Source organism: Ovis canadensis, chromosome 1, assembly GCF_042477335.2.
Source record: "Ovis canadensis isolate MfBH-ARS-UI-01 breed Bighorn chromosome 1, ARS-UI_OviCan_v2, whole genome shotgun sequence".
In the NCBI taxonomy this organism is placed as follows: Eukaryota; Metazoa; Chordata; class Mammalia; order Artiodactyla; family Bovidae; genus Ovis; species Ovis canadensis.
In genome coordinates, this window is record NC_091245.1 from 266144642 (window position 1) to 266169379 (window position 24738).

The window sequence follows — 24738 nt, forward strand, 5'->3', positions numbered from 1 at the left end:
CAGAGGAATACACACACAGTGCGGCACACACAGAGCGGCACACACACAGAGACACACACAGAGGCATACACACACAGACACTCAGAGGGACACACATACAGAGCTACAGAGGCACACACAGATACACACACAGAGGCACACACAGACACACATACAGAGGCAGGCACACAGACACACACACACAGAGGCACACACACAGACACACATACAGAGGCACGCACACAGACACACACACAGAGGCACACACACAGACACACATACAGAGGCACACAGACAGACACACACACAGAGGCACTCACACAGAGACACACACAGAGGCACGCACACACAGGCATGCACACAGACACACAGAGGCACACACACAGAGGCACACACACACAGCTACGGAGGCACACACACAGACACACACACAGAGGCACGCACACAGAGACACACACAGAGGCACGCACACACAGAGGCATGCACATAGACACACAGAGGCACACACACAGGGGCACACACACACAGGGGCACACACACACAGAGGCACACAGAGAGACACGCACACAGACACACACACACACAGAGAGGCATGCACACAGACACACAGAGACACGCACACAGACACACACACACAGAGGCACATACACACCCATACATGTAGACACACACAGAAACATGGGCACATATACTCAAAAATACACAAACCCTTACATACATACACATATGAACAGACATGCGCGCCGTGCTCACGCGCATACGTGCTGTGTCTGCTGTGTCTGAGCTGCTACTGACTGTTCTCTGCTTCTGAGGTCCAGAGAGGCACCAGCTAGAACTGCCCATCTGTAAACCACGTTACATTGGTTTGACTTGTGTTTGAATGGAATTTCCTGCTTTTTTTTTAACCTTCTCAAGTGTTTTTTTGGAGTCAAATATAAATTTTTCTGTGGCTCTTAATTCACCTTAAAGGCTTTCCTTCCTTTTCTACAGAATGTTTTCCTTCTTCGGGAGGCTGGGGTCTCACTTAGATGGAAGGCTGTTTTAAACACAGGACACCCCGGGCCTCCTCTAGCTTCCCGGCTGGAGGTGAACCGTCCAGGGCACCCCCACCTCCCTCCCTCCCTTTCTTCTTGTTTGCAGGACAGGCCCGGGCACCCTGCAGGCACAGGGCAGCCCTGCTCCCATCCAGCCTTTGTCCTTGTCCATGCGTGCCACCTGCTTAGTCGCTCAGTCATGTCTAACTCTTTGCGACCTCATGGGCTGTAGCCCACCAGGCTCCTCTCTCCATGGGATTCTCCAGGCAAGAATACTGGCATGGGTAACAGTTACCTTCTCCAGGGGATTTCCTGACCCCGGATCAAACCTGTGTCTCTTAAGTCTCCTGCATCGACAGCTGGATTCTTTACCACTAGCGCCACCTGAACCTGAGTTCCATCCCTGGATCAGGAAGATCCCCTGGAAAAAGGCATGGCAACCCACTCCAGTATTCTTGCCCTGAAAACCCCATGGACAGAGGAGCCTGGCGGTCTACAGTCCCTGCCCAGGCCTGGCCCCAAACCTAAAGACTGGAGAGCTGGCCCCAGGGGCCTGAGTTCACAGCCAGGTCGAGCAAACGACCCCAAAGACTGAAACCAAACCTTGCTTTTCTTTTTGTCGCTCGGGAAATGTGCTTTATGCAGATTCCTTAGCAGAGTTCTTGGCAGAAATGCTGAAACACGGCTCTATTCCTACGTGTCTGTAAACGATTTCCAAAGCTCTGCAGCCCCACCAGGGCCTGGCCTGCCCACAGTAGCCTCTCAGAAGAGCCCAATGGGGCTGGTTGGGGGAGAGAACAGGACAGAGCTGCCTCCGTGACCACCCTCTTGCTCCTGCCCACTGAGGCCCCATTCCTGAAGCCAGCATCACTCTTAGCGAATCATTCCTGAACATTCTCCTCCAGGGTGGCTGTGACCTGCAGAGGCCCATGGAACCACTTCTAAAGTCCGAGAGAGGCCAGCAGAGTCCATGTGATGCTCAGGCCGCTAGTCTGGGGCTCTGGTCTGTGCCCAGCTGTGTTTAAAGTTTGGGACTGACGAGTGGGCCGAGATATGGGCAGCTGACATCTGTCCCCACCATGGGGCCTCACTATGTCGCCACAGGACTTGGGGGAGGGCCAGCACAGTCGGCCTTCTCGCTCCCCCAGGATTTTCCAAAAGGGAGCCTGGTGTCCAGCGAGGCCTGGGAGGGACTGCCCCAGGTCTGTGCGTGCCTGCATCCGCCCAGTGCCTCCCGGCTTCCTCCCTGCGCTCTGGTGCTTTAATCCCATGACACGTTTTCTCATCCGTTGATGAATGCACTTTTTGCCACCTCATTGCTCACCGTCAATTTCCTTGGCAACCAGACTCCATTTCATAAACATTTTTGCCATAAATTCTGGATCTCTGAGATTCAGATAAGTGATATCATACCATGTAGCCCAAAAGACTGAATCTTAACATCACCCCCCAATAAATGGCCAAGGAATCTGATCTACATCAATTCCAATATCCACTCGATCAAACATCAGGCAGCCACCAAGAGCCGTGAGCTAGTGGGCAGCTGCTAACAGGAGCGTCCTTGACCTTGATGATGGAAAAAAGCAAATGAGAAGACAGAGCGGCATGATCCCCAAATTATTCTTTAAGAAATTTTTTTTGATGTGGATCATTTTTAAAGTCTTTATCTAATTTGTTACAGTATTGTTTCTATCTTACGTTTTGGTTTTTTGGCTTCAAGGTATATTGGATCTTAGCTCCCCGACCAGGTATTGAACCCTGGGCCCCCTGCATTGAAAGACGAAGCCTTAACCACTGGATTGACAGGAAAATCTTCTGTCTTTTTAAAAATAAGAGTAAATAGATAGATATTAAGAATGCACTGGGGTGGGAGAGAAATGCCTGGAGGGATACACACACACACATATATATAATATATTGTTCAGTCGCTCAGTCGTGTCTGACTCTTTGCAATCCCATGGACTGCGGCGCGCCAGGCTTCCCTGTGCTTCACTATCTCCTGGAGCTTGCTCAAACTCATCTCCATCGAGCTGGTGACACCGTCCAACCATCTTATCCTCTGTCATCCCCTTCTCCTCATGCCTTCAGTCTTTCCCAGCATCAGGGTCTTTTCCACTGAGTTTGCTCTTGGCATCAGGTGGCCAAAGTATTGGAGCTTCAGCCTCAGCATCAGTTCCTCCAATGAATATTCAGGATTAATTTCCTAAGATTGACTGGTTTGATCTCCTTGCAGTCCAAGGAACTCTCAAGAGTCTTCTCCAACACCATATAATAGTAAATGAATTCCCTTCTGGCCCAGTGGGCTCATGGATAGATTTTTAAATACTCTTCTTTGATAGGCCCTGTATTTGCTCCATTTTCTGTAGTAGTCATAGGTTATTTTGTATTCAGAAAAGTGATGCTGGAAACATAATGAGTGTAACCGTGGACCCTGCCTGGCAGGGCACCGCTGCCCGGTTTGGACTGTACAGCATGGTCTGTCTTTTCCCCACATGGATTCCCTTTTTGGATCCAAGTCTATGCCACATGCCAGGTCCCTTCTCCAGCTGTATTCCCCTTTGTGAAATGTGCTGCCCTTCACGTGTTAGCAGCCCTTTCCTGGGCCCCTTCCTGCCACTGATGTTGACTCCACTGTATGTCCCAGTGACAGACACGGCTGCAACGTAGTCCCCTCCTCCGAGGGGTGAGCATCTGCAGTGGGACCGAGGCTGAGGCATGCCCTGAGTGTGAGGCGTGCACACTCCTGGCCCCAGTGCAAACCTTTACGATGTGTGTTGCTGCACTCCTTCTTGGGAGTGGACCCAGGCTTCCGTCCACCTCGTAACAGGGTGGTGCAAGAGAAGGCTGAAAGCCTCCGACCCCAGAGGAGGATGTGGGGTCCCAGCAGGAGCTCGGAGTACCGATGTCATTTCCTCCACCCCTCCAGCTCACTGCCCCGCGTCCTGGTACCGAAGGGAGGAGGTGGTTTTTGAGCCTCTGCCTTGGCATCCCACATGGCAGAGTCACCAGGACCAGATTCAAAGATCACATCCTCCAGATTCCTGCCACACAGACGGAAGGATGCCGTGGTTTCACAAAGCCTGGCCCCCGCTCGGCCCCGACCCTGAAATGTTTAGAAAACCCGCCCAGGGAGGTTCTAGTTCCTGCCTGTCTGCCCAGAGCCCAGGGCGGTGCTGGGAAAATTTCCACCGCCATGAGCTCCAGAGCTGCTGACAGCTCCTCCCGGCGGGAGGGGATTAATGGAAACCAGCGGAAGTCACCGAGCTGCTCTGCTTTGTTTTTCTTTCAGAAATCATCTGCATTTTATTTTTAGCCATATTCAGAGCCACGCTGGATGAAAAGGGGGATGCGTGGCATCGTGGGTAGTATCTTTTTGCATAAAAATCGAGGTGTGATTACAAAGTAACAAAGCTCATCTTTTTTATTTCTTATGAACTGACTCTAGTCAGAAAGCCTTTCCAAAGCTGGCAGCATTTCTGGGCTAAATATGCACCTGCCAAGTGTGTACGTTTTGAAGTTGAATACTCGCTTGTGGGTGTAAGCGCCAGTTCATCCTCTGATGGAAAACAAAATAGTAGTGTGCTGACTTAATGGGACCCCCCCTCGCCCCAGCACCCCGGAAGTATGATCAAGCCTGGGGCCCTTCTCCTGGCCTGTTCATTTCTCACCATTTCAGGTCTGGACTTCACCTGGTTAACTGCTCTACAGGATCTTAAAGTGCAGAGCTCTTATCTTAATGAAATTTCCATTCTTGCTGGGAAGCTGTGATTTTGCCCCCTGAAACTTCCGTTGCATTTTAATACCCTGGGAACACTTAACCCCCCTTTTCTTTGGGGGATAAAAGACGCTCTGTCCCAGATCCTCAGCTGGTGCTTAGGGGTATGGAGAGAAAGCAAGAAGTGGGTGAGGGCAGAGTGGAGATTCATGGAGTGGGGCGGGGGAGGGGCTTCCATCCTAGAGGGACAATGGGCCTGAATGCGATGAACAGGCGTGTGTTTGGGGGCAGCTGTTTCAGCTGAGTGAGTGGGAGGCCAGAGAACCAGCAGGGTGGGCGGGAGTGGGAACCAGTGTCTGAGCCAGCCTCCCCTCCTTCCCACCGCGTAGTGGACATGGGAGCCGTGGTAACCCCCAGTTACCAGCCTCCCCATCCTTCGCGTGTATCCATGGTAACCTCCTTGTTTCTCTTGGTCCCCAGTGGAAGGACTAAAAGTGGTGGAGATTGAGAAATGCAAGAGTGACATTAAAAAGATGAGGGAGGAGCTGGCAGCCAGAAGCAACAGGTAAGGTGTGCACCGGGGGAGGCGCAGGCAGACGACTCGGGGAGAGCACTGCGTAGCCATATGGGGCGGAGGGGGCCCTGGGCTTTTTTTTCCCCAGAAGCGAGGCTGAAGAATCTGGTTCAGCTGGGCTTGAGTGGGCACTGTCTGGGATCTGCTTTTTAGTTACACAGCTTTCTTCTCATAAAAGAGAGGATATGGCTGTGGGAGGCGGGGAGGATGACGTCACACAAGAAGAGAGGAAGCATCCTACAGAAAATGGTTAAGATTCACACCCTCGGCTTGAACAAAGTCGACATCGATTATTTTGAAAAAGGGATCAATTAAAGGAGAAGGACCTTTGGCTTCCAGAGGACGCGTGTCCTGGGGCCTCAGAGGCCCCGCTTCCATATGGACGTCCTCACAGTGCAGAGTCAGAGAAGGCAATGGCAACCCACTTCAGTACTCTTGCCTGGAAAATCCCATGGACAGAGGAGCCTGGTAGGCTGCAGTCCATGGGGTCGCGAAGAGTCGGACATGACTGAGCGACTTCACTTTCACTTTTCATTATCATGCATTGGAGAAGGAAATGGCAACCCACTCCAGTGTTCTTGCCTGGAGAATCCCAGGGACAGGGGAGCCTGGTGGGCTGACATCTAGGGGGTTGCACAGAGTTGGACACGACTGAAGTGCCTTAGCAACAGCGCAGAGTGGCCAGTTGGGGGAGCAATACCACAATCTAGACACAGAAGTCACTTGTCCCTCAGAACGAGCGTCCCTCCATGCGTGCCCCTGGGGAGCCAGGGTGAGGTGCCCAGGCTGCCGAAATCCATGAAAAAAACACCCCAAGCACTTCTTGGAGAGTGGGGTTTCGGGTGCAGCTGGACCCCTGGCCAAACTGGGGTCAAAGCAGAGGTTCAGGTTGGGGGTGGAGATGCCCCGTTGGCTGAGATGACGTGGGACATGGTGCATGTGTGGGGCACTGACTGTGTGCAGGGCTGTGATGGGTGCTCTCTGAAGCGACCAGCTCCGCCTGTCTGCCCTCTGGGGTTGCTTCATGCCCACGGTCAGCCAGCCAGAGCCCACGTGGTGACAATGTGGCCTGTCACCCCCAGAACCCCATGCCACTAAGGTGGCTGAGGTTACGTTGGGCCTAATGGGACTTAGCAGGACTCCTGGGCCCACTCACAGCCCTGTGCAAACACACTGGATCATCTTACAAGGCCACCTCACACCCTGAAGGTCATTCCCGGAATTTTCAAAATCGAGGGCAACCTGCTTAGTGGGGAGGGTGGCTGAGTGCGGGGCCTTTGGGCCAGGAGGGGACAGGGAAGCTGGTGGTCCTGACAGAGAGTGAGGCTGGCAGCCTTGGGGTGGGCTCAGGACTAGCCTGATGGGCTCAGAGCCGCATTGGCATGTCTTCCCAGGACCATGCCATGTTCACGTCATACTTGTCATCTAGTTTGGATTCTCTGAGACTAGCCTGGGACTGGCTGCCTGTGGCCCAGTGCCATGTCTGCTGCAGCGAGAGGGGACAGGGGTGCATTCTGGGCCCCATCCGGCACCTTCCGTCTGTGGAATCGCCTCACTCACAAACATGTTGCATCCATGGAGCCCACAGAGCACTTGTGGGAGACAGGTTGGCTTTTGTGAGGTGTAGTTGGTTCCCAGGTGGCGCGGTGGTAAAGAGTCTGCCTGCACCGCAGGAGATGCGGGTTTGATCCCTGGGTCGGGAAGATCCAAACTAGATCCCCTGGAAAAGGAACTGACAACCGGCTCCAGCATCCTTGCCTGGGAAACCCCATCGACAGAGGAGCCTGGCGGGCTGTAGTCCGTGAGGTTGCAGAGTCAGACGTGATGTAGCAACTGGGCACACAGGTTAGCTGAAGGTGCGCGCAGTAGGAAGGGGTTTATAATGCAGCCTCTCAGCCCTTCTCAAATAACTGACTCCTGCCACCTTCCCGGAACAGCCAGGGTGAGTCATGAGCCCCCACCAGCCAGGCCTGCCCCCGCCAGGCTGCAGGCGCCCTCGTCTGTACAGAGCCCGCTGCGGGCAGGGGCGAGGCAGTGCTTCCAGTATGGTCTCTGGTACTGGCCGTTAGGATCGCAAGAGAAAAATCAGAATTTCACCCAGGTTGTGTTAGTTTCCTGCGGCTGCTATAACGAAGTACCGCTAACGGAGGGCTGAAAACAGTAGTTTATTTCCCACAGTTGTGAGCGTTAGAAGTCTGAAACAAAGGTGTCAGGAAGGCCGGGCTCCCCGGGAAGGCTCTCAGGGGACCTGTTCCAGGCCTCTCTTCCAGCTTCTGGGGGTGTTGGTGATTCCTGGGGCTCCTTGGCTTGCAGAGCATCACTCCAGGGTCTGCCTCTGTCTCCACATGGCCTCTCTCTGTGTGTCTATCTCTGCGTCCAAGTGTCCCCTATTGCCAGTCAACTCACACGGATGTGAGAGCTGGACAGTAAAGAAGGCTGAGTCCCGAAGAATGGATGCTTTTAAACTGTGGTGCTGGAGAAGACTCTTGAGCGTCCCTTGGACTGCAAGGAGATCAAACCAGTAAATCCTAAAGGAGATCAACCCTGAATATTCACTGGAAGGACCGATGCTGAAGCTGAAGCTCCAATACCTGATGCACAACCTGATGCGAAGAGCTGACTGATTGGAAAGGACCCTGATGCTGGGAAAGATTGAGTGCAAGAGGAGAAGGGGAGGACAGTGGATGAGTTGGTTGGATGGCATCACCAATTCAGAGGATGTGAACTTGGGCAAACTCCATGAGATAATGAAGGACAGGGAACCCTGGTGTGCCTCAGTCGGTGGGGAGGTTGGGGCTGAGGGTGGGGGCAAAGAATCAGATATGACTTGGCAACTGAACAGCAGCAGTCATACTGGGTGAGGGGTCACCTTCCTCCAGCATGGCCGATCTGAACTCATTACGTCTGTGACAGCCCTGTTCCAAATGAGGTCACAGTCAGAGGTGCTGTTAGGACCTCAGGGTATGAGGACACATAGGGGACATAACACACCGCGTGGAGAAGACCTGCCTGATCTCAGAGCACAGGGGAGATGAGATGTCCCCTGCAGGTGCCCCTCTGGGGCAGAGACAGCTGGGCTCATCCAAGTGTTGAAGCCCCTTCCATATGCCGCCCCCTGCCAGAAGTGCATTCTTGGAGCTCACAGTGCCGCGGTAATCCAAAGAGGCGCCCTCCCTGTGTCGTAACCAAGTCTAGAGCGATGTCATCTCAGCCAGCAGTTTTCACAGCAGCCATGTAGGTGAGAGACGAGTAATTGTAATTGTTCATTCAAAAATAGAGTAGCGTGAAGTCTCAAACATTGCCGATACAATCGGAAAAAGGAAATCTAGCCTCCTGGGCATAGGTCTGATCCGCAGCAGCATCACCCACCTGGGACCCTGGCCCAGGAGTCTGGCAGCCCCTTGTGCCCCGTACAAGCAGCCCTGCCCTTTTCTATATGGAGAAATGGACTCAGACGGAGGGTAAGTCCTTTGCATTGCCCTCAGTCTCTGTTGATGTCAGGGTTCCATCCTAACTAATCACACAGATGGTCAGGCCATTCAGCATCCCGGGACCTGGCTTGTTACCTGGGACCAGCTTTGTTACTTGGGATCACACAGCTGAGCAGCTGTTTCTGACGATGTCAGCCCAGCTGGGCAGTGGTCCTGCCTATGGTGGGGCTGAGAGAGGAACAAAGGTCCCAATCTGGGTGAGCCCAGCTCTGTACCCGCTCAGGTGGTCAGTGAGTCTGAAGTGATGACCACCTTCACCCACCCATGAGCACACCACAGTGTGGCCTTGGAGCCAAGGGTCAGCATGGACCAAAACCATCTTCCCCCAGGGAATAACAGGATAGTGGTTGGGTTGGATCAGACTCAGACCCACAGACACCCTCAGAGCGGGCAAGAGTCCCCTGAGACTCAGGCCTTGAGTTTCTCTTGGCTTTTCCCCAAGAGGAAAGAAGGCGAATTGCCCACCCAGCTGTAGGGCAAGGTCCGACCCCACTGAGCACTTGTCCACAGAGTGGAGCCGGAAGGTTCATCCCAATGGGGCTCTGCGAGAACCCTCAGGGCAGCATCCAAGGACCCTGGAGCCTACCATCTCTGCTTCTGTCCCAAACACTGGCCTTGACCACTGGGCTGAGCCCCAGGAGAGGGAGGGCTGGGAGCGCAGAACACAAAAGCAAAAGCCAGCCCCAAATAGAAAAGGAGAGACACCATGCCAGAGGCTCTGTCAGCTGGAGGATGCTGGTTCCCGTGGCAACGGGCACAGATGGAGCTGGCAGGGGCACCTGGACAACGTGGGCAGGCCCTGGCAGGACCTCCCAACGCTGGGGTTTTTGAGCAAGCAGAGAGATCCCAGCAGTCAAACCATCCTGGATGGCAGAAGCTCACGCAGCCCTCCTGGGAAAGGTGCACAACCAGCCTGCCCAGCATGCGTGCGGATGTTGGTTCAGAAGAGGTTAAAAGTACGGGAAGAATAATGACAATGCTGCATGTGATCTTCAGAGCATAGACAAGTTCTCACTGCTTAGATGTGTGTCAATGGAAGTTCTCATGTACAAGAGCGACCCCGGACGTCATCTGGTTGGCGCGTTTTCCTGGTTCGCTTTGTTCCTCTTTTGCTCCGGCTGTCTTAAAATCTCCCTCCACACGCGAAGCTGTCCCAAGCACCTCGGATGAATCTCCCAGGCATCGGGTGGAGGGAAGATGTGGCACACTGAGAAGATCACACTGAGCCCCTTTTTCCAAAAAGGAGCAGGCGTGTTATTCTGAGTTTGCACGTGGTATAGCCTCCTCCTCTAACCTGCAGACAATACTGGTGGTGGGGAAGAGTCGGTAATAACTGCAGCAACCACAGTGCTCCCAGCTGAAATCCAGTCCAGAGCTTCCCAGATGTTCTTCTGTGTACAGAGGCCCAGTTTTGAAAAACAAGTATGAAATACCGTGTTGTAACCTTTTTTACACTTACAGAATTGTAAACAATCAATAGATCAAAATGCAGCCTCAGACATTCTGAAGGCTGTGGTCCAACACTCATTCTCACTCACCAAATGAATGGGTTCTTTTCTTGGTAAATTGTTTCTCTATTCCTTTTCAGGATATACTGTAGGCAACGTTTCTTTTTCCCTTTTCACCCCACATTCCCTAGCTACATATAATACTTGTAATTAGAGATGATATAACAGACCTCCCTGTCACAATACCATAATGATTTAAATTATTTCCCACTGGGGGACATTCAGGTAGCTTCTACTCTGGTTTTTGCAGCAGTAGATAACGCTGTGGTAAATACTTTTGAGCCGTTTGCTTGCATCTAATTCTTTTCTTAAGGTAAATTCCCCAGTGGAGGCTTGCGGCTTAAAGGATATGAGTTTCTTTATGGCTTTTACAATACGATATGAATTGCTCTCCCAGGAGATGAAACGTTATTTACAGACCTGCACGGGTTTCTGTGTTGGCCCTGTCCCCTATCTGGGAATCTCACACAAGGCAGGAGGGGGCAGAGTTTAGACACCCCCGGGGTTCCCTGTTTTGAGGGGACTGGGAGTTCCTTCACAAGGAGTTAAAATGCCCAGACTCCTGGAGCAGCCCCCACCTGCAGCCCCCAGATGTGTCCCCACAGGCCAGCACTCGGCCCTGACGTTAGAAGGGGGCTTCCCTCCAAAACCAGCGGGCTCCGTTTGTTCCGTTCTTGTTGCCTCGATGTTAAACGGTGAAACGAAGTCAGACAGCAAATTCAGCGTGTGTGTAAGGTGGGGTGTCCTCAGAGTCCGTCACAGGAGGGGGTTGATGGCCTGTGGTCCACCGCACCCTGGCACCCAAGGAGGATGTGCTTTTGGAAGAGGTTGAGCTCTCTGAAGCATCGGCATTGCGTTTGTGACACATTAGTGGAAAAGGCAAGCTGCCAGAGAGCGAGCTCCGTACAATTCCATCCTTGTTGAGAAGGACTGGGGGCTGCCCATGTGTGTCCATGCCGAGGAAGGTTCTGGAAGGATGCCCCGAACTTAACAGAAGGCATTTCCAGGCGTGAGATTTAGAGGAAAGAAGTGGGTAAAATGGGACTTACTAGTTTTTTAACTTCTATGGTTTTTTAACTTTTTAGAGTAAACGTGTCTTACCCACATCATGAGAAAAAGATTTTTAGAAGCCTCTCTAAAGTGAAGATGATGTATTTTCTGAGAGCTCAGTATCATCTCAGGAGGTCCAGCAGGGGTCCTTGGGGTTTAGTAGTGAGACATCTCTGGCTCTGTGGCTTATCTTTCTGGAACAAATAAGACGAAAGCAGTTTGTGGGGTTCAGGTTGGATTGAGTTTGGGGTGTTTCTTAGCAGTGTCAATTATGTTATTTATTATCTACTACATGCGGGCAGTGTGCTAGGTTTTCTTCATGGACTAACTCTTTTTTTATGTATTTTAAACTTTTTGTTTTGTGTTGGGGTAGAGCCGATTAACAGTGTTGTGATGGTTTCAGGTGAACAGCGAATGGACTCAGCCATACATATATATATCCATTCTCCCTCCCTCTCCCATCCAGGCTGCCATGTAACATTGAGCAGAGTCCCCTGTGCTATACAGTAGGACCTTGTTCCTTACTCATTTTAAATATAGCAGTGTGCACATGCCCATCAACTCTGGGGCTTGTTGTTTGGGCTCCAATGAGGTCCCCACAGTTAGCTGCCCAGACTACACCAAGCCCAAGGTGGCGGTGCCAGAAGTAATCTTTGCTTTTCTCTTCAGGACCAGCTGTCCCTGCAAGTACAGTTTTTTGGATAACAACAAGAAGTTGACGCCTCGACGCGATGTCCCCTCTTACCCCAAGGTAAGATGACAGCCTGCCTGTGAAGAAACCACCATCTGTGTCCAGAGCCTCAGGGCACACACCCCCACCCACCTCTGGCCCCACCCAGGGCCTCCCTGGCCTCCCAGCCCCACTGCAGTCTGCGTGTTTGCAAAGCCAGCTCTCGCCAGGGCCCTGGCCGTGGCATGCTTCTGTTATTCTTAGGCAGAATATATTTTCTCGTTGACGTTTGTTTAGCAGAAGTGGTCCCAGACCACAGCTTACTGCCAGGAGATCATAGCTCCTCGCTGGTATCCACTCAACCCCCATCGCCAACTCGGTGAACAAACGGTTCTGACACTCAAATGTTACTTGAAAGAACTTTCATTTTTAACTAAATTATTTATAATCTGCTTCATTGCATCTCCCATCCCTGAAGAATAGGTAATTATTACGAGAAGTTTTAGTTTTGGGTCACAGAGGATGTATCAGTTACAGGAGAGAGGCCCTTGTTAGAGCAGGCAATGCCCTGGGAGTTGGGAGGGTCTTCAGACAGCTACAAAAGACGAGTTCCATGACTGTGGTCCTCCATCTCACAATGCCTTCAACTGGAGACTGAGCGGGATGCTGGCCCAACTGAGTTTTATATATTTGCCCACTAAGATCTGGGCTTTGCCAAGACCAAGATCCTCCAGACGGGGGCAGGGGGCTGGGGTTGCTGGCCATGCACAAGGCCAAACCCCCAACTCGCCACCGTTCCCACAGCAGCAGAGAGCCTTCCAGAGCTGCAAGGGGTCTCCCTGCCTCGGATATGAAAGACACACTGAATATTGTCCAAGGTCATCACGTGGACCCAAGTGCCCTTTCCCACAGGAATACACGGCGCACCCCTTGGGACCCTGCCCTGGGAGTCACAAGGCCCAGCCTGGGTCCCGAACAGAAGGCACCCATCTTCCAAAGAGGTTCCTTCTAAAAACACAGACAGAAAGACCTAGGAGATGACTGGATTTAATTCCAAACGCCGTGACTGTCTTGTGTCCACAATCTTCTGTTTCCTCTGACAGCGTAACCTAAACTCCGGTGTTCCATAGAACCCAGAAGCTGTGCTGTTAGCCCATGGCTGAACTAGTGACAGGTTCCGAACACAAACCTCAAAATAGCTTCCTAGCCAGCATTTGAATGCATGCCAGACTCTTTCCCCTCGATTTCCCTTTATTGTATTTTTTAAAGTCAGGTTTCTCGGGGTGTCACTAGCACACAGTAAGGGTCACCCTCCGCAGGTGTGGGGCACTGTCAAGTGTGACAGGCTTACACGGCCACATGCCCTCCACCACGATCAGGGGTGAACACCGTGTCTCCCCCAGACGCCCCCTCAGCCCCTGCTCAGTCCTGAAGCGCTCCCCCAGCCCCAGCCCCCACCGGTGGGGGGTCCGTCCCTCTAGTGTTGCCCCCTCCAGAACTCATGGGTGTGGTCTCGAGAATGGACTTTGAGGTGTCCTGAGAGGGGTCGGGACGACGTGGAGAAGGCGTGGCAGGCCTTTGTGCAGCATAGAGGCTGGAGCCAGCTCACACTACTGCCTGTCCCTCCAGTACCTGCTGTCCCCTGAGACCATAGATGCCCTGCGGAAGCCCACCTTCGACGTCTGGCTCTGGGAGCCCAATGAGGTGAGTGAGTCATTGGAATGGGCACCAGCCTCGGGGACCGGACGGGAGGCATCCCCATCCCTCTTCTCCTTTCTCTTCTCTTCCTTTTAACTTGCTTCCCCAGTTTTGCAGCCAGGTGCCCCTTGGGCTCGGGAAGGCCCTGAGCCAGAATGTGAGCAGCGGAGCCTCACACCAAGATCTGGCTGCTCAGAAGCGCCCCCATACCCCACCACCGGGCCACATCCTGATCCCCCAGGGCAGCTGCCGAGCTCCCGTGGGAGTGAGCCTCCAGGCTTCGGGATTATTTCAGGAGGGGGCTTCCACTTGAGGTCCCGCTGAGAGTGGTCAGCCTGGGGAGCTGTGAGGACTTGAGGACCCATGCTGTGTTGCTCGGTCGTGTCTGACTCTGTGACCCATGGACTGCAGCCTGCCAGGCTCCTCTGTCCAGGGTATTGTCCCAAGCCAGGGATCGAACCTGGGTCTCCTGAATTGGCAGGTGGATTCTTTATTGTGTGAGGCACCAGGGAAATCTTCAAGGACTCAAAGTAACATCTTACAGTACGACAGTTCTTTTAAATTTCCCTTTTGCTGAGAAAACACAAGCATGGGGACGGTTGTTTGTTTAGTCTATTACCTAATAATGTCAGATACACCCTCTTCTCTCTGAACCCCAAGAAATCACAAAGCCGCATAGCCCTCAGGCCACCGAAAGCAGCGGATTCTCGCCAGCTTTTCGGTCACACAGGAGCACAGAAAGGCTCACGCTGTTGGACAAGAGCGGCAGAGCGACTTCCCTGCAGGTCCGGGAAATGATCGTGTACCCCAGACTCTCCTGCGTGAACCACTGTCACTCGTGTGGTCTCCTGGGGTAAGAAGAGCCCCAGCAAGAGGGGCGGGGAAGCACAGATCTCACCTCCACCCCATCCGGTCCACCCTGAGAAGAGCAGCTGGATGGCACGGGTGCTCCAAAACATCCAACCAACCAGCACGCAGGACCGGAGCTGGGAGGTCAGTGAGGAGGGGCTCTTCTAAGTGTCACCTGCCGGATCAGTGCTTGATCGAAGATGGACGTGGAGCAGGGCAGGAAGAGAAGAGTCAGGTGTTCCAGGAGAAGCATGATGACCTCTTATCCCAGTAGCTTCCGCTGAAGAGGGGACCCTGCTGGCCTGTCCATGAGCAGGTGGGCCCATGGGAGCTTAGAACACGCACCCCTGTGTTCAGCAAGTGGGCAAGTGCGCTTTGAGCACATCTCACGCTCCCTGTAGTCATGGTGACCTCAGCCCACAGGGAGAAAGAGCAAAGCTGGGGCCCTGATGGCAGAAGCCTGCCATTCCTGTCTCCACAGAACACAGGCTGCTTGTGGCCAGAGAGGGAACGCTCCACCTTCATGTCAGAGGTGGAAGGATCCCCGCATCCACCATGGGGAGGCAGCCTCTCTGCCCTCGTCACTCCACCTGTGGGATGTATGAGCAGGTGCTGGCAGGGCAGGGCTAAGGGGAGGGAGGCAGCCCCCCTGCAGGTGTGCTTGGCCTGAGTGGCCGTCGTCTAGCCCCAGGGTTTCACCAGCACACCTCCACGACCCCAGGGAGCCTTGGGAGGGTTCCATTGCTTCTGTTAAGTGTCTCCCAGCCCAAAGTGGCAAACCAGAAGTGCTCACCGCCTCTGGGGGTGCCATGAATTTTGGAGTATGAGCAGCAAAGATGAACAGGTACAAGGACACATCTCAAAGCTTCAGCAGACCGAGTGGCCCCCAGCACTGCATCTGGCCACCCCCCGAGAAATCAGAGCTCCCGGGTGGCAGTGGTTCACTTCCTCCCCTCTATGCAGGGGTGATGTGCCCTGCATCACCCAGGGCCCAGCCCAGCATCCTCTGATCACAGACCAGACTGGGAGAGGACCCCATGCTGCTCCACTCTCGAGAGGACCAGCCTCTGAGCGCTCCCCACAGCGCTGCATCTGCCCAGCCCCACCTTGAAGGCGGGACCTCGCAGTCATCTCATGCGTCCTCCACGCTCACCATCACCCAGCTGCCAGCCCAGGACCCGCCGCAGCGTCCACAGCTGCCGTCATGGGAGCAGATGTACAGACGTGTCCCTCCTGCTCCGAAGCCACCACATAAGTGGCGCCAGATGGTTTTGTCTGCCGATCACCTCCGCCTCTTGACTCTGATTTCACAGCAAACATTTCAGCTCTGCAGGGTTGCCTGCAGCCGCGAGTTGGGCCAGTGTGGCAGGGAGCAGGGGTGTGAGAGCCACAGCCCCTCTGGTCCAGGACGGTGGGGGCATGAGCAGCTCTGGACGGCTAGACCCTGACTAGGTGCTCATGCTGCCAGCCAAGCTGGGGTGACCTGGCCACCAGCCTGGACGCCAGCCCTCGCACCACAACCCTGCACTCCCCACGCTCTGTCAAGGGGACAGTCTGTGTCTGGGCTGTCCCCTCAAGGAAGACCAGCGTGTGGCCCCTTCAAGGACTTTCCATCTGGACATCCTCCTGGGCCCCCACTGCAGGGCTGGAGTGTTTTCCAGTTTCCCAAGTGGGTTCTTTGTGATGCCACACAAGTCTTTGCTCCCAGAGGTGTTCCTTCCACGGCCAGCTCATTGACCCTTCATTGTAGGACTGGCTTTGCAAAACTTCCCCTGAATTGCAGTGTTTGTAGTTCTCATATATTTTGTAACAAGAAAAAGTGTTTTTTCAGCTGCACTCCCTGAATAGGTCTGCTGGGGCTGCCATAGCAAATGCCGCAGACTCGGGGGTTAAATAGAAAGCTATTTTCTCACAGTCTGGAAGCTCGACCTCCGAGATCCAGGTGTGGGCAGGATGGTCCCTCCCGAGGCCTTTCTCCTCCGCGTGTCGACAGCTGTCTCATCCTATGTCCTCATAGGGACATCCCTCTGTGCGTGTCTGTGTCCTGATCTCTTCTCATAAAGACACCTGTCCTAGCAGGTTAGCGCCTGCCCTGGTGACCTTGCATAACCTTAATTACATCCCTAATGGTCCTCTCTCCAAACACAGTCACGGAGGGACTCAGGGCCTCGACAGCTTGATTGGAGGGTCACGATTCAGTCCTTAACACACCCTTTTTGGGAAGAGAAGGTTGCCTGGTGAACAGAGCAGATGGGAAGTCTGTGCAGACACCAGGGCAGGGCAGGCACTGGGGCTGAAGGGCACAGGTGTGGGTCCCAGGGCGGGGAGCTGGGGGACAGGGGCTGGTGTCCTGCTAAGGTGATCCTAAGTCAGCCCCACTCTGAGACCTCCCATCTCCCTGGGCTCTTCTCTCAGAAAGCAGAGCCCACTTTGTCAAGCTCTCACTTTTTAAAGATCATTTAATCTTCTTCTTGGCTTGATTAAGCTTCAAAGTTCTGAGTGGCATTTAAATAGATTGCAACAGTGACAGTAAATCCTCTCTGGGCCTGGAAGCAAAATCAACATCAAGTTGAACAGGGATTTCTGTAGAAGTCGGCTCAGTGAAATGAGGTTTGGGAAGGAGTGCTCCCCAGAAGGAAGCTCGCCTTCCAGACACTTCAGTTCATGCATAAGAAAGTGCGTCGTCCCAGCGGGGGCTCTGGGGGCCCAAAGAGACGGGTTTGGGATGAATGAGTTTCTGTCAGTGCTGCTCCTCGGCTCCTCAGCTCCCAGCCTCCGGCTCGTGCAGGGTCTGCGGGAATTGGAGGTGTCTCTCAGAACCTCAGGCCAGGATTCTGACCCACCGAGTTGGGTGCTTGTGTATATAAGTCAAGTCACTTCCAGTGTGGTTATTTGGAGATAGCGTCATTTCATCTGGTCACTGTCCCTCCTGTAGAGAATGCCATTGACTTCTAACCCCGACTGCTCTTTCAAAGCCCCCACACCCCTTCTGGGGGTCCTGAAACCGCCTAGTCAACAGGCTTTGGTCCTGGGCCCCCGGGAGGGGAGGACTCCCCTGGGGCCCAGCCTGCCATGCTGCTGACCATCCTTCTGCCCCTGCGCCCGCAGATGCTGAGCTGCCTGGAGCACATGTACCACGACCTGGGCCTGGTCAGGGACTTCAGCATCAACCCCATCACGCTCAAGAGGTGGCTGGTGAGTGTGGGCCCCTGCTGGCCCCTGAATACAGTTTCATCGAGTTTCCCGGGAATGGACCGTGGGGACCTTCCTTTGGGCCTGGGCTTCCTACAGACAAAGGCCACACTCCTGTGAGAATCCTGCAGGGACCCATCCCCCACCAGACACTCTCTGCTCCTAAGCTTCTGTCTGTGAGCGAGAAAATAGTAGGAACCAGGGAGAGTCAGGTGAAGAGTGTGTTCTAAGCAGCATGTGTGTGGGGGGAGGGGGTGCTATGCAGGTGTATACATGTGTGTGCCAGTGTGTATGGAGTACGTGTGTGAGTGCTGGTGCCTGCATCATGGGGGGCTGTGCGTGTGTCCATGTGTAAGTGTGTGTGTGCGTGTGTGTGAGGTGTGCATGTGGGGGAGGGGTGTGCATGTGCAACTGTGTGTGTGTTTATCAGCAGATCTTTCCTTTTAATAAAATGCTGCTCAGAGCCAAATGTTAGAAGGCTGTGGAAAGGGACTTCCCTGTGGTCCAGTGGCTGTGACCCTGCTCCCAGTGCAGGAGATCCGGGTTCCATACCTGGTCGGGGAACTAGATCCTGCATGCTACAACTACCGACACAGCCAAATAAACAAATAGGTTTTTTAAAAACCTGTGGAAGGTTTGAGGTGGCTGGGGACCTGGCACCCCACGCGCAGCCCCCTTGCCATCCCCCCAGCTTCACACCCCACTGTGGGTCCCCTGGGGACACCTTCCCCTGTGTGGCCCTTGGACACCCCTGGGCCCCTCATCCTCACCCCCAGGAAGCGGGAATGCAGTTGGATGAGGACCGGGTGGGAGTCGAGAGTTGGCATCGGGGAGAAGGTGCGGGGAGCTTGGGGAGGGTGGGCGGTGGGCACAGGGCGGACCGTCTCATCCCGCAGCTGTGCGTGCACGACAACTACCGGAACAACCCTTTCCACAACTTCCGGCACTGCTTCTGCGTCGCCCAGATGATGTACAGCATGATCTGGTGCTGCGGGCTGCAGGTGGGTCTGCGGGCGTCCCCCCCTGGAGGGAGCTTAGGGCGGGTCGGGGGCATCTCCCCTGGAGGGAGCTTAGGGCGGGTCGGGGGGCGTCCCTCCTGGAGGGAGCTTAGGGCGGGGCTGGGGCCTCCCTCCTGGAGGGGAGCTTAGGGCGGGTCTGGGGGCATCCCTCCTGGTGGGGAGCTTAGGGCGGGGCTGGGGGGCATCCCTCCTGGAGGGGAGCTTAGGGCGGGTCGGGGGGCATCCCTTCTGGTGGGGAGCTTAGGGCCGGTCTGGGGGCATCCCTCCTGGTGGGGAGCTTAGGGTGGGTCTTGGAGGCTTCCCACCTAGAGGGGAGCTTAGGGCGGGTCTGGGGGGCATTCCTCCTGGTGGGTAGCTTAGGGCAGTTCTGCAGGGCATCCCTGCTGGTGGGGAGCTTAGGGTAGGTCTGGGGGGCATCCCTACTGGTGGGAGCTTAGGGCAGGTCTGGGGGGCATCCCTCCTGGTGGGGAGCTTAGGGTGGGCCTGGGGGGCATCCTGCCTGCAGGGAGCTTAGGGTAGGTCTGGGGGGCATCCCACCTGGAGGGGAGCTTGGGGCAGCAGCTCCTCCAACACCTGAGGAAGCACTGCCCCTCCAGTTTATCAGTGAACAAGTGGGTGCCCACCCTCCACCCCAAGGAGAGGCGCATTCTCCACCACCAGGCCAGAGCTGGGGGAGCTTCATCTCCCTGTGTCATTGCCCCACCCCCCTGCCAGCCCCTCCTCACCCACCAAATCCTCTCTCCGATCCAGGAGAAGTTTTCGCAAATGGACATCCTGGTCCTGATGACTGCAGCCATCTGCCACGACTTGGATCATCCAGGCTACAATAACACGTATGTACATGGTCCTTTTCTCTTATCAAGGGCACTCTGGGTGTCAGAGTTGAGCTTTTCAGCTCAGCCCCCTGCCAGTTCCCAGCAGGAGCTGTCAGTGAAGCACTCCTGAGCCCACAGCTCCACTCCACCACTGTAGGACTCGGCCTTCCTGCCGAGGACTTTGTCCAGAGCCGGGCCTTCCCGGAAAGATGCCTAGAGATCCCCAGACCCCAGGAGGCTGCCTCAGCCCGTTGTGGTCCTCTGTGTCTACACAGCAGAGCCTGGCAGCAGCAGAGCTCCCTGCCCCCTGCAGCAGGGAAGGACGTTCACACACCCGTGGACCGGGAAGGGCGGACCCCCGCCCAGTCTCTGGATCTCACTCCCCTGAGGGCAGCCCCACCAGCCTGCTTCCAGCAGGAATGAGACAGAACAAGGGCAGTGACACAAGAACAGGGTATGGACGCGAGGAGGCAGGGAGGGTCCAGGGCAGGCCATGGGGCCAGGAAGATGGGCCAGGCTTTGCTGGAACATTGATCCACTCCTGCCTCGGGGTGAAGGCAGAGTCCCCCCCCATGTCCCTGCCAGAATCCAGGCTGGGTGCTGCTGGTTTGTGTTCATAGTGATACATTGGTTGTTCTATGGAGTTTGTGTGTTTGTGTGTCGAATTTTACCATGTGGGCAATGATGCCCAACATGTCTGGGAAGCATGCTATTGCTACTCAGGACCAGAGCGGATTCCAGGATACGGACGTCCCTGCCCGGAAGAGGAGGAGGTGTCCCCATGGGCATCCACTCCCTCAGTTCACACTCAGATGCTATGCTAAGCACAAGCCAGCCACAGGCCTTGCCCACAACATCTAGCCTTCCTCCCACATCCTACGGTGTCTGCAGGGTGCCTTGGCAAAGGCCTGACCACCTCAAGGGCACCTCCTCAGGGAGGACCTGAGGCTCATTGGTGGTGTCCACCATTAGACTGTAACAACTTGGGAGTATCTAGTCAAAGGGGCAGCTGAGACCCAGGAGAGCCGGGAGGAGTAAGTTCCCGGCACAAGCAAAGTGGGATCCTCTCCAGCAGCCCCATCGCCTCCAGCCTCTGCGCCAGCACGCATGCCCCTGCACCACTGCGCCCACTCACATGTGAATGCAAGTACCCGAAGGTTCTTTCGCTCTCCAACCCCAGGTACCAGATCAACGCCCGCACGGAGCTGGCTGTCCGCTACAACGACATCTCGCCCCTAGAGAACCATCACTGCGCCGTGGCCTTCCAGATTCTCAACCAACCCGAATGCAACATCTTCTCCAACGTGTCGCCAGAGGGCTTCAAGCAAATCAGGCAGGTGTGTGGGGTGATGCCGCGCCCACTGGGGAGTGGAGGTCCCTGGGGGACAGTGAGCCCCACCAGAGAGGAGATGCCCTCTCTCCCTGTGCCTGAGGCTCCCAGGAGCTCCCAGTCTCCCACAAGGATCCTGGGGGGCCGGCCCTGCTTCCACGCCTTCTCCAAGGCCAGGTGACAATGCCCCAGGAAGAGGTGTGTGCTTGGCCTGCATGGGCAGTGTTTCATGGACCTTCAAGTCATGACTACCATTTAATTTAACCCTTTGAGATACGTCCTTTCTCATCTCGCAGCCCAGGAAACTGAGGCTGACACAGACAAGGTCACTTGCCCAAGAAAGCAGGTCCTGGACGGACACGTCTGGGACATCCAGCCCGGCAGAACCCCAACCACTGCCCCTAGGCCCTGCCCTTGTCCCCCACTGCCCCTGACCAACCAGCCTCACATCCCACTTCAGAGAAGAGACCTTTCTGCTCCTGGGTGCACATGGGACGGGGAATGGTGGTGGCCACCTGTCCAGAGACAGAGGCTTCCAAGTCGCCAAAGTCACACATACATTGCCCATACACACACAGCAGGTCTCACTGAGCACAGCCCTGTGCCCCACCCTCTGGCATGTTCAGAGGAGGGGCAATGTCAGAGCGATCCTGGAGGGATGAGGTGGGTTGAATGATAGCCACCCCCACTAAAAAATTAGTCAAGTCCACCTCCTGACCCCCGAGGAGCTGCGAATGTGACCTTATTTGAATAAATCTATGTAGCTATAATTAAACTAGGATCTTTAGAGGTTAGCTCAGATTATCCACATGGACCCTAAATCCAATGGCAAGTGTCCGTGTAAGGGACACACGGAGAGACACAGAGGCCGCGTGACAGCAGAGGCGGAGACGGGAGGGTGTGGACACAAACCGCGGAGCCCAGGGGCTACCAGAAGCAAGAGGCAGGGAGTGGACCATCCCCGGAGCCTTCAGAGGGGGCACCTTGGTTCCTAGACTTGTGGCCTCCAGAGTCATGAAGAGATGCCTCCCTGCTGCTCTGTCCCCCGCGTGTAGCACTTTGCACGGCAGCCCAGGGACTCGGACAGGTGGGAGCCACGTCCTCCTTGTGGGAGTCCACACAGTGTCTCAGTGGCCTGGCTTCCAGACACACTTGATAAAGACACACTAGAGCCCAGGGCAGGACACGCTCCCTCCTCCTGGAGACCGACAACCTCGCCTTAGCAGACAGCTGCAGGCCTGTTCCCATCCTTTCACTTCCAGGAAATCGGTGCTCAGCCAGGGCTTAACGACAGGCCTTGCTGAGTCACCGATTCCTGGTGCAGGGCCCTCCTGTGTGCTGCCCCTGATGACTGCCAGGTGAGGAGCCCTGCCAGGAACTCAGCCCAGGGCATCCAGGCAGCTGGCCCCCTCCCTTCGTGTGAGGAGCAGTCAGAGCAGGAGGGGACACGCCCCCAGGGAGGTGCCCTGCCTCCTGCCGCCCACACAGGGACACACTGCTGCTCCTGCCCCGGACACCTTACTGACTTTAACGCTTTCTGGGGGTAAAATCCATTGTCCCAGTTTTCAGTAATGTTTTGTCCTTGAGTATCTTGAGGGATAACTCATCGCAAGAGTAGATCCTTCACTAATAACAATTAAATCCTTACCAAGAAATGGCACAATTCAGAAAGCCAGTGATGGCCCCTCCCCAAGTACACTGTTTATCTGTACTGACTGATTTGAGTTCCGTACTTGATGTTTCTGGTGTTGTTTTCTTGGAGAAATAGATCATACCCAGCACAGAGGTGTGCTCTGTAAATATTTGTGGGATGGATGGATGAATGGATGGATGGACAAGTGGGCGAATGGATGGATGGACGGATAGATGAGTGAATGGATGGATGGTGGATGAACAAGTGGGTGGACGGATGGATGGATGGACACTTGGATGGATAGATGGATGGATAAATAAGTGAACAAATGAATGGATGTTGGATGAGTGAACAAGTGGATGGATGGGTAGACAGATAAATTAATGGGTGGATGAGTAGGTTGATGGATGGTCATGGTTTCTAATTACTTCTACGAAACTAACATTTGGTTAACAAGATCATAAAATATTTGTATTAAAAACATTTCACTTTTGCTTACAAACTTGTTAATAGAAGAATGCTATTATTTATCATCAGACTGTTCCCAAGCAAGATATGCACGTACAGCCACACACAGATTAGATAATAAGAAAAAAGTACTCTTGGAAAATGGGTCATTGACCTCCAGCAACAAGTTCTAGGAGGAACAAACCGTATATCTAGATTAGTGAACTGGCAGGAAACATTTGTCCTTGGCTAAAACCGTCTGGACTTCACAAGGAGACACGCTGAGCCTCTTCTCTGCAGCTGAATGCTCCTAGTGGGCCTGGACTCGCAGCCTTCTCTGGGGACACAGCCTGCATCAGGCACCCTTGGGCTCAAACCCCAGCCTTCCACTCGCCAGCTGTGACCTGGGCAAGCTCCTTAGCCTCTCTGGGTCTCAGTTTCTTTATAAAAACAAGGACAGTACCCGCCCCTGGCACTGGCATGAGGTCTGAATAAAGTAATGTGAGCAGAGGGCTCCTCATACAGTGGGTGCTCACTAATTATTGGGATCATGCCCCGTGTTAACTCTTTGCTTCCACTTCTCAGGGAATGATCACGTTAATCTTGGCCACTGACATGGCGAGGCATGCAGAAATCATGGACTCTTTCAAAGAAAAAATGGAGAATTTTGACTACAGCAACAAGGAGCACATGACCCTTGTGAGTGGGCTTTTCTTCCTTCTCTGGGGGCTGGTGGGTGAGCCCCACCCCCCAGCTCAGACTGGGGGCCAAGAAACCAAAGGAAAATGCATACCCTCGCCTGGAGTGAGGTATTAGGTATCAGCAACACCAATTTTCAAAGTCCCAGTGCTTAGCAGGGAAAGCCCCCCAACTCCCAGTAGGACCCCTTCTCCTGGTTAAAGGAATTCCTTTCCCATCCTTCCATCTCCTTCAGATTTGAATGTGATAAGTGGGCGAAGGCAGCCCCAAATGGGGCCCAGCCAACACGGGGGAGTGCCAGGCTTGGGAACAGAGGGCAGAATCCAGGGCCACCCTGACCTTTGTGTGACTGTGCTCTCACAGGCCCACCACACCCCCTTTAACCAGCAGGGCTGTGGTTCCCACCCCTGCCTCCCCTGTGGTGTTCAGACCATGGGGTGCCGATGAAACCCCCCGGTGGTGTTTCTGGGGGCTCCAAGTAGCCTTGGTCCTTTATGTCTCAGCATAGAAAGAATTCAATGAGAGGCAAAGTTATAGATGAGAGATTCGGACAAGATGCTTGTGAGGCTTACAAGTGGGTGGATGAGAGGATGCCACCCCCTGAGAACTTGGTGGGCTCGGTTCTATAGTCAAAGGGAACGTAGGGAGAGCAGAAAAGACCACCTTCTTCCTCGTTCTGGAATGGACATCATGCTTCCAGCATGAGCTCCTCCTCCACGTCAGGTGGGGTGGGGGAGTTTTCTTGTCCCTACACGCTTAAGCCAGGACGGTCATGCAGCACAGAAGAATGATCTCAGGTCACAGTACAGTGAGGGCCTTTCACTTTGAGATGTCACCTTTCCATAAATTATTGTCTTTTATGTGTGCAGAGTATGTCCTAGGAGGCATTAACTTACTGAGCTCACTGGGCAGGATGTGGGTCACACGCCACCGTTGTTTTTTGTTTGAGGGTATGTCCCCAAGCTTCTGTAGCATGGTTTTCTTGCTAAGCAAGCTTGCTTGGTTTTGTGGTTAAGAAAACTGACTTTCTTGGGT

General features: G+C 54.3%; 1 protein-coding gene across 4 annotated transcripts in view; it reads left to right on the forward strand.

Annotated features, from left to right (window-relative positions):
- Positions 1 to 24738, forward strand: part of PDE9A (phosphodiesterase 9A) — a 106928-nt gene that overhangs the window by 76020 nt on the left and 6170 nt on the right. For all 4 annotated transcript variants that reach the window (XM_069581692.1, XM_069581701.1, XM_069581721.1 and 1 more), the window contains 8 exons: positions 5209 to 5293; positions 12021 to 12102; positions 13651 to 13725; positions 17677 to 17763; positions 18657 to 18761; positions 19530 to 19612; positions 20775 to 20931; positions 23590 to 23703. In XM_069581692.1, coding sequence (XP_069437793.1) covers positions 5209 to 5293; positions 12021 to 12102; positions 13651 to 13725; positions 17677 to 17763; positions 18657 to 18761; positions 19530 to 19612; positions 20775 to 20931; positions 23590 to 23703 — 788 coding nt within the window. The remainder of the gene's footprint in view (positions 1 to 5208; positions 5294 to 12020; positions 12103 to 13650; positions 13726 to 17676; positions 17764 to 18656; positions 18762 to 19529; positions 19613 to 20774; positions 20932 to 23589; positions 23704 to 24738) is intronic.